This window comes from Podarcis liolepis, assembly GCF_965112155.1.
Source record: "Podarcis liolepis genome assembly, chromosome: 7".
NCBI lineage: Eukaryota > Metazoa > Chordata > Lepidosauria > Squamata > Lacertidae > Podarcis > Podarcis liolepis.
The window spans coordinates 5,316,824-5,326,628 of record NC_139561.1 but is presented as its reverse complement, the minus strand read 5'-3'; the positions used below and the strand labels follow the sequence as shown (position 1 = coordinate 5,326,628).

Below are 9,805 nucleotides of genomic sequence, written 5' to 3'. Positions count from 1 at the left end.
TACACAAAAAGATACGTTTATTAAAAGTGACAAAGGAAGAAAACAGATGAAGGGTCCTCTTCTCATGGAGGACAGGAATGAGAGAACAATACTCCTGCTTCCCTTGCAAAGGCCAAACAGTCCCATGGTAAACTGGCGTGATGCCTCCTTGCTATGGCTTCTGGCTGAGAGCAGGCCCAGCTGTGGCTATGATGGAAGAGCTGGTCAAGTTATTGCCCAATGTGATAAGTGTGGTGCCGGCTCCAGCGGACAACATGCCTTGTGGAAGCAAGTGTCTGTTTGCAAGGCTCTCCCTGGTGTGGATGATGGTACTGCTGTCGTCCATGACAGAAGGCACCCTGCCCAGGGTCTCCACAGTCCCAAGCGCATGACCTTTGGTCAGATTAACCTTCTCCACCCTCTGTCCTAGGGCTCGGTCACCCTTCATGGCTGTTAGTGTAGAAGTCAGTATCACCGTCTTGGATGTCGTCTGCAACACAGGTCCCACTTTGGAATGCACCAGGCTGCAGGGTGTGCTAGCTGGGGTGGAGGTGGCGAAGGTCACAGCTCCCACGGGGGCTGAGGAGGAGCTGGAGGAAGCAACGGCAGTTTGGACTGCTGTGGGCTTCACAGAGACGGAAGCGGCCTCTGCCATGACAGATTTTGTGAGTGCAGACAGTTTGGCATCTGACATCACATACAGCGTCTTCATGGGGCTTGTGGTGGTTACTATGCAGGAAGAGGAACAAGAAAGGAGTCTCAGTTGGTGCCCAGGTAATTAAACATCTCTACAATCAAGCACCAGGGTGTCATTTACCAGGCACCACCTGCACAGACACAATTTCAGGAGAGATCCATTATCACTCTATCTTTTTGCACTCAACCTCAGACTGACCACAGCCAGTGACATTCAAATCAGTGAGACAGCCAAGGCCACTATGCTCTCTAGCAACATACAGACGCTTGCTTCTGATAGCTTTCAGAAGACAGTATTCTCAATAACATTCAGGGGAACCCCCAAATGGTGCAATGGGCTGGGTAAACATGAAAGTGGTAGCATTCTCCCATATAATTTCCCACCTTTCCTAATACAGTACCTTGGGCAAAGATTAGATTGTAAATACTAGGGATTCACATAAAAATCTACTTTGCTTTTGCAGACTCTAGAAGGTTATTTTCTACGTACTGAGAGGGTACCTAGAAATGTAAGTGGTGGGGGAAAAACTGCCAGGAAAGCTGCTGATGTTTCAGACAATGCAGGCAAGATAAATTTGAGAAGCACTTTAAAATGGGAGGAAACCAGCTCCCTGGCTCCTAAGCAGCCCCATGTGTTGATGCAGACACTTCCTTTATGGTTTATGGCCGTGGTTCCCAGATCTGGCTATACTATCCCCTGGAAGGGATTACCGGGGGGCGGGGGGTGCTGGAAGTGTAAATGGCTATCACTTTGAAAAGTCTGTATCACTGGATCAAGGTCATTGAGTTTGAATTGGATTTTGAGTAAATGTGCAATAGTTGCTGTTTTGCATTCTAGGTCATGCAAACCATTATTCTGCATAATGCTTTTTATAAGGTATAGGGCACTAGGGATGAGTTTGTGGAACCAAAGGGGCACTGTCTCAAAAGGTTTTGGACCCTCTGTCCCATGCAGTAGATGGGCGTTCCTTCTGCCTAGCCTAATGACAGTCATTCTGTTTTAAATGAATGAAAGAAACTAGACTGAGCACCTGAGCAACCTAGCTATTTGGATTGTTTCATATTCAGTTGAAATGAACATCAGCGGCTATCTGCCTAAAAAGAGGACAGCTGTTCACCAATGACTACTAAAAGCAGTGACCCGCTACATGATGTGCCCCTGCGGCTGGATTTCTAGACGTTGCTCAGATGCCACCATTTCTCACCTACAGATAGTGCTGGTGGCGGCGCTGAGGTTGGTTGAGATGCTGGTTCAGCAGGAGGCATCTCTACGCCAGCCTTGGCTTTGCCAAGTTCCCCCTGAGGCAACAACTTGCTGGAAGGAGTGGAGATGGAAGCTGCACTGGTGAAGTTTCCAACTGCACTGTCTGCGATCTGAAAAATGTAAACACAGAAAAAGAAGAGAAATGGAGGGCAACGAAATGACATTTCTGGCCATAAGCAACTCAGAAGTGTGAGTAAGAAAATGGAAAGGACCAAATACCAAAAGTTATGAGAAAGAACCACCTATACTGCTATAAAAATGTTGTGTGACATGTACATAGAATTATGCCAAAAATTTAATTATTAGGAGGGGAAACCCTGCTTGAATGCTGTAGAAGTGCATAGCAAACAAAAGTTTCCCAAGCATACTGTTCTTAAGTCTATTTGTAAGCCTTAGTAGTGCTACTTAGGGTGTAGGGATGCCCTTTTAACATTGTGCTGCAGTTCCAACTTGTGTATTTCCCGGAGATGTAGGTATGGGATGCACACCGGACCTTTTGACCAGGCTGACTCAATAGATCTTTAAATATGCACCAGTAAGTCCCCAGACACTTCTTCAGCATTTAAGCAAAAGCAGGCTTTGGATTCATACCACAAGTCCATCCCAAATTATTATCTGACATGACACTTTCCACAAGCTCAGAATCAGACGATTCCTTTATGGGGGTGGGACTGAGAAAACAGTAGAAAGTGCATGAAGTGGGTTCCATTACAAACTAAATATATACTATCTGATTTCTTTTAATATATGTTATCTTATTTCTTTTAATAGATGGGACGTGGGTGGAGCTGTGGTCTGAACCACTGAGCCTTGGGCTTGCCGATCAAAAGGTCGGCGGTTCATATCCCCGTAACGGGGTGAGCTCCAGTTGCTGAGTCCCAGCTCCTGCCAACCTAGCAGTTCAAAAGCACCTCAAAGTGCAAGTAGATTAATAGTTACTGCTCTGGTAGGAAGGTAAACAGCGTTTCTGTGTGTTGCTCTGGTGTCGGTGTTTCACTGCACCAGAAGTGGCTTAGTCATGGCCACCTGACCTGGAAAAACTGCCTGTGGAGCAGATAGATGCCAACTCCCTCAGCATGTTAAGCGAGATGAGCGCCGCAACCCCAGAGTCATTCGCAACTGGACTTAACTATCAGGGGTCCTTTACCTTTATGTCACTTACAATCTGGTTTAGCCAAACTTTGCCAACCTGGTGCCCTCCAGATCTTTTGGGCTACAACTCTCCTCAACCCAGCCAGCACACAGATTCATGGAGGATGAGGTTCTCAATGACTACTCATCACAGGAAGTATCACAGGAAGTGTGTGCCTCTGAACACCATATGTTGGGAGAGGGCTATTGTGATCATGTCCTGCTCTTAGGCTTCTCTTCGACCAGATGGACCTCCCTTTAGGTTTAACCAAATTCCCAAGATAACTCACAAAAATTAATAATGGCAAAGAGGACGAAACGCCATGTCCTCCATAATGATAGAAGGGCTAAGGGGGATTTGCCAGAGGAGGCAAAACCATCCAGGTGGGTCCTGTGGTAAACAAAGGTGACAAATCTTAGCTTGGAGGCAGCTGCTGCTACTAAGCCCGTAAGACAGCCAAAGGCTGGCTGGAAAACCCTTAGAGCAAGAGAGAAGAGGAGAAGGCCGAGTGCCCAGGTCAAGGCTTGAAGACAGTTCTGTGACTCTCCTGTCCCTAATGTACCCCACCTGAATGCTAGCGCTCCAGCAGGCAGAATTACCTGGGGTGGAGGTGGTGGGGACCGTAGCAGCAGCTGCTGCTGCTCTTCCAGCTGGGGCTGGATGCTTCCCATGGCTGCCTGGCTGAGGGTCGTGACTCGGCTGGCCTGTCCTCGCAGAGTCACTGTGATGGTGGTTGGAGCTTTTAAGCCTGGTGGAAATGGAGAGGGAAAGGTCACTGATGCAAGTTGCCCCGGGAACACACATATGCCAGAGTTGGCAGCCACAAAACATAAATTAGGAGTTAGGTTTACAACTGCCCTTCTATGGGCAGAGACTTTAGAGACTGACATCATCATTGAGGGATAACCAGCCTCATATAACCAAAATGCTTAAGTCTAATTAATGCATGAATAGGTCAATGCCATAGAGTAAGATGTCCAGCCACACTTAGCTTGGTCACACCCCATCACCTTGGGAGGAAGAAAGTAAAATCTATTGTTTCCTTCAGTCTACCATGTGAACTCCGGTGTGTAGAGGTCTGAGCTCCAAGCTCAGATCACATGGCTTTTCTACAAACCATCATTGTGTTCCTGTACCAAATAAATCAGGAACTTTAACCACTTTGGAACTAACTTAAGTTTTGCTGCCTGTGTTTTCTGAATGCTGTATGGAAAACACATGAATCTGACCTTTGAAAGTTTGTAAGTAAACCATTTTTAACTTACCAAACATGGTCTTTTTCTATACTAGAGGAAATGGGGAACTTTGGAAGGAATTTAGAAGGGCATATTTTAAAGGTATAATTACTTCGCTGCACATTTCGTGATTTTAAATCTCTGCGGGGGTTATCTCACCAAAGATTACTTGCCCCAAACCTGTATCTTGGGGCATCCAGGGAATTCTCCTTTTTTATACCTATTTTTTCCTTGCCAATCAACAGTTATGAGGCTAGTGAAGGGCAAAGCCTCAGGTGGGTTTTTTGTTTGTTTTTGTTTTGTAGGCTCAGTGCTGGAAAATCACAATTGTACAGTGGTGCCTCGCAAGACGAAATTAATTTGTTCCGCGAGCCTTTTCGTCTTGCGATGTTTTTCGTCTTGCGAAGCACGGTCCGTCGCAACTGCGCCTCTTCAAGCGGCTTTAAGAAAAAAGCGAACAAACTCGCAAGCCCATAGGGAAATTCGTCTTGCGAAGCCCCTCCAAAACGGAAAACTCTTTCGTCTAGCGAGTTTTCCGTCTTGCGAGGCATTCGTCTTGCGGGGCACCACTGTATCTCCCCCTTTCTTCAAGGAGCTCAGGGTGGTGCAACTAGGATTAGGCCTCTTAATCTTTAACCTGTGATAGCAAGCCCAATTTACCCCAAACTACCCAGTGAGCTTCCAAGCTGAGTGGATATTTTAACTTGGGTCTCTGCAGTCAAACACTCCATGATGGCTCTGTTCATCAGGGTCTGCAGAATCATGAAAGCTTGCACCAACCTCATCAGCTAATAACTGCAACACTTGCAGTTGCTGTTGACCCTATTTATACATTTATTGTTTTTGCTACTGAATTCTGATTCACACCAATGCAAGTTTCTGAATGAAGGAATACTATAGCATCCTGGCTCCATGCCTGTTGTAGTTGGTATTTTGGCCCCAATCAACTCGCTCCCTCATCAGTATTGCCACAGTGACCTCAGCATACCCACTGGTGAAGCCACAATCCAAGGAAAAATGACACTTGTCACCACAGAACATAATTATTCCCTGTTCTGCCATTACAGCTGGACTCTTACCTGTCCCCTGACCAGAGATGTGAGCCAAGCCAGGAAGGCTGCTTGCAAGTTTTGCCAGCCCCCCATTAGTAAGCAGCTGGTGAATAGTGGTGGGCTTCCCACTTGCTGAACCTCCAAGAGATGCCAAGGTTGTGGCAACTGGGATGGTGCGGACGATGGCGCCTGTACTGGTGGTGATGGTGCTCAGGTTCTGGAGTGGGGCTGAGGTCTTCAGCGCTGAGGTCTGCAAGGTGGAAAGAGGAACAGATTATAAGAATGAAACATCGCTGGGCAGGAGGCCTCTCCCTTTTCCCTACTTCATGCTAAGATATCTAAGGGGTTAACCAGGTTTTCTCAAACTTGGGTCCCCAGCTGTTGTTGGACTACAACTCCCACCATCCCTGACCACTGGTCCTGCTAGCTAGGTAAGGTAAAGGTAAAGGACCCCTGGATGGTTAAGTCCAGTCAAATCTGACTATGGGGTGGGGTGCTCATCTCCACTTTCACGTGAGGGAGCAGGCATTTGTCTGTAGACAGCTTTTCTGGGTCATATGGCCAGCATGACTACACTGGTTCTGGTGCATGGAATACCGGGAAAAGTGCCAGAGTGCATGGAAACGCAGTTTACCTTCCCATCACAGTGGTACCTATTTATCTACTCATGCTGGTATGCTTTCAAACTGCTAGGTTGGCAGGAGCTGGGACAAAGCAACAGGAGCTCACTCTGTTGCAGGGATTCATAGAATCATAGAGTTGGAATAGACCACAAGGGCCATCGAGTCCAACCCCCTGCCAAGCAGGAAACACCATCAGAGCACTCCTGACATATGGTTGTCAAGCCTCTGCTTAAAGACCTCCAAAGAAGGAGACTCCACCACACTCCTTGGCAGCAAATTCCACTGTCGATTCGAACCGCCGACCTTACGATTGGCAAGCCCAAGAGGTTTGGTGGTTTAGGCCACAGCGCTGCCCACATCCATACCTAGGTATGATGGGAGTTGTAGCCCAACAACAGCTGGGGATGCATGTTTGAAACCTTTGGCCCACTGGTTGACCAGGGACCCCACAGGTTGCTCACACGGACCTACCTGAGCCAAAGGCCCTGCAGCAGCAGCAGCAGCAACACTTGTTGGGAGAGCGGCTGGCTTTGTGCCAATGTCCTGCAGGCTGAAGCTCAAGCCTTGCAAGAGGCTGCTGGCAGAAGCTGCCCCTGGAGATAAACCAAAGAGAAGCAAGAGGGTTATTCATTCTGTGCGTCAAGAAACAAATTTGCTGTCTGAACCAACAATCTGATCCCGTCAGACAACTCAAGAACAGCTTTAGAGCTAACAACCCAGGATAGCCAGCCAGATGCATACTTCTCTCCCCATTCAGCTGCTAGGCCTGGAATGCACATCTGAAGCCACCCCAAGCCTCTGTGAAATGCAAGCGGAGGCTTCCTACTCATGTCACCCAGCAGCTCTGTGCCAGAGAGGCTTGCCTTATGGAAGGAGAATAAAAAGAAGCAGCGTTGAGCAGGTGAAGGCTGGAATGTGAAGGTTGTGTTCTCAAGAGAACCATGAGAGAAGGACGGAACAACATTCACAAAGGAGCTACTGCTATAATTGCTGAGGACAAAGTAAGGAGAGAAAGATAAGGAAGTCAGTATGCCTTGTGATTAAAACATTAGAAAAACGGAGAAACTATTGTCATATATGGAAATAGCTGCCCCTTTGCTTGTAAGAGCATAAATGCTAGTGCTTTTTTTTCATATCTGGGGTGTCACCCCTCAACTACTTGCCAGCTGAGGTTGTGTCTCACTGGCCTTACAATGCCGAAATAAATGTCCTGTTGGACTGATAACTGGTGTCTGGATTTTATTGGCCATTGCAGGCTGAACCCACAGGGTACTGGGTTTGAATCAATATTTCCCCAACAGCCTGGCGTCAACACCACTGTCTTTTTGGAGTGGTGCTATGTGGAAAAAGCTTTTAAATAAGCACTGTGAAGTTTTTTTGTATTAACTCATCCTTACTTATTCCATTATTGATCATGTCTTACCTGCTATCCTGGTTTTGATTTTCAATTGATGGCTTACATTGTTTGTTTAATTGTTTGCTTTTACACCTTTCATTGTTAGCCACCCTGGAAGCACTGTTTGCTGAAGGTCTTCAGAGTGGCAAATTTAATAAAAATAAAAATATTCAAAAACGGAGGTCTTCTCAATCTACCTTGATGCCAGAGTGCACACGTGCTAAAGGCATTCTCAGATGTAGGCCAGAGGCAACGGTTGCTTTCAGAGGCCTGGTGGGGGTAATCTTGCCTTTTCAAAGAAAGAAAGAGTCAGAAGTTACCTTGGACAGCGTTGCTCGGCTGGGCCTGCATACAATGTGTGCCACTTGCCACCAGCCTGTTCTGCAGAGCATGGAAAGCACTTGGGGCTGTGCTGCTAGGGATCGTGGCCAAGGGGGTGGGACTGATAGAGGGGCTGTCTGCAGCAGAACTTGGCCTGGCCGGGGGAGGAAAAAAAGGAAAAGCAGTTAAATTATTAAGCACCCACACACTGCACACAGATCTTGGCATGGGGTAAGTGGAATTGCTCAGTCACAAATGAGATTTGCTTTTCCTCCAAAGCCATTGTTTGGCTCCCCTGCACGCCGCACCTGGAGCCACTTGCCCTGCAGGTGCCCTTTCTGGGGTGCCTCTGCGCCAGTGCTTGCAGCACATGGTAGCTTGGCTTCCATAGTTTCTTCTGTGCCATGCTGACTGCAGGCCACTTCACACTTACATGCACTTTAAGAATGAAGTGAATAAACTTTAAGAAGTTTTTCTCCCTCTCGTATAACACTAGCAGAATTGGATTCTTATCTCATTATACATGACTAAGCCATTTCTCACCTTCTCACCCCTTGCTTTTTCCTGTAAGACCTATTACAGTCGTTAAGAGTCGTCAACAGGCTCATCTCAGCTATCTGCCAATCTCCCATTCCCACCACCCTTCTGAGTAATACCCCTCCCCACCTTCTCACTATATAGAAGGATCTGGCAACTTCTGTTTCAGTGTATCTGAAAAAGTGTGCATGCACACGAAAGCTCATACCAAGAACTAACTTAGTTGGTCTTTAAGGTGCTACTGGAAGGAAAATTTTTTTTGACTAGCAGTAGCGTGCACCCAATGAAGCTGAACAGTGGAGGATTCAGGACAGATAAAGTCCTTTTCCACACAGTGCAGAGTTATCGACTATGGAACTCTCTCCCACAGGAGGCAGTGATGGCCACCAACCCAGATGGCATTAAAAGAGGATTAGACAAATTCATGGAGGAGAAGGCTGTCCCTGGCTACCAGCCACGATGGCTCTGCCTTGCCTCCAGTCAGAAGCAGCAGTGCTTCTGAATACCAGTTTCTGGAAGGAGGGGAGACGGCTCTTGCGCTTGGATCCTGCTTGCGGGATTCCCTTGGGGGCATCTGGTTGGCCACTGTGAGAACAGGATGCTGGACCAGCTGGGCCATTGGTCTGATCCAGCAGATGCTCTTCTTGTGTATTTGGGTAGTCCTGCTGGACCACACCAATGACCGGTCTTGTCCAATTTGCTTGCTCCATTTCCCATATTAGCCAGCCAGGTGCATATGAGAAGCCCATTATAAGGGCATTAAGGGGCTCTTCCTGCTGCTGCTTCACAGCACACAGTGTTTAGATCCTGGAGGGAACAGAGAAGTCATCATGAGCCCCCCCCAGGATGGTGTTGGTAGGCCCATCCTCCATAGATGTGTAAAATCTCCTCCTAAGGGTGGGATAGATTATTGTAACCATTTATTAAATTTCTATACCACCCTTCATCCAAAGATGACAGGGTGGTTTACAATATAAAAATACATACCATAATACAATACCCCTGCTGAGCAACTGACCATCATTATTACACACACTGTTTTGAAAGGAAGGGAAGATTAATTTTTAAAATGAATGAATGAATGCACTGTGCATCAATGTATTCCATAAATGAAGCATTTCTCAGAGTTGGATGTGTGAACTGATTTCCATGGGGAAAACACTGGTGATTTGAGATTAGCAAGGCAACGCTTTGTGGCAACCCGTTCACAAATGCAGCCTACCCCTAAAAGATGCATGAATTGGTCCTAAATGCATTGAAAGCCAGCAGATACTCACTTGGAGGTGGCAAGCAATCCAGGCGCCTCCTTTACAGCCAAGGTGGATGGTCCCAAGGTTGCAGCCATAGGCTTCCCTGCAGCTACTGCAAAAGGGAAAAAAAGAGTAAGAGGAGTCAGTTTCTGTTGCAGTGTGTCTGAAGGACTGAAAAAGACCAAGCATCAACCTCCAATAACCCATAGCCTGACACTGCCGTGAAAGATGCAAGAAATACCACATCACTATGTGACTCACTCAGCACATACAGCAGAGTAGCAACTGAACTGGATTCTAGACTCCAAACAGCCTCACTG

The 9,805-nt window shown here is 47.0% G+C and overlaps 1 protein-coding gene across 11 annotated transcripts in view; it reads right to left on the bottom strand.

The window, feature by feature from the left end:
* Nucleotides 1–9,805, bottom strand: part of KANSL3 (KAT8 regulatory NSL complex subunit 3) — a 32,501-nt gene continuing 22,696 nt past the window's right edge. For 8 of the 11 annotated variants that reach the window (XM_083514165.1, XM_083514160.1, XM_083514162.1 and 5 more), the window contains 7 exons: nt 9,513–9,597; nt 7,698–7,852; nt 6,453–6,574; nt 5,386–5,608; nt 3,671–3,819; nt 1,881–2,049; nt 1–708 (listed from right to left, as the gene is read on the bottom strand). In XM_083514165.1, the coding sequence (XP_083370291.1) occupies nt 152–708; nt 1,881–2,049; nt 3,671–3,819; nt 5,386–5,608; nt 6,453–6,574; nt 7,698–7,852; nt 9,513–9,597 (1,460 nt within the window). In that variant the 3' untranslated portion in view covers nt 1–151. The remainder of the gene's footprint in view (nt 709–1,880; nt 2,050–3,670; nt 3,820–5,385; nt 5,609–6,452; nt 6,575–7,697; nt 7,853–9,512; nt 9,598–9,805) is intronic. The other 3 variants (XM_083514167.1, XM_083514158.1, XM_083514159.1) reach the window with 1 other exon arrangement.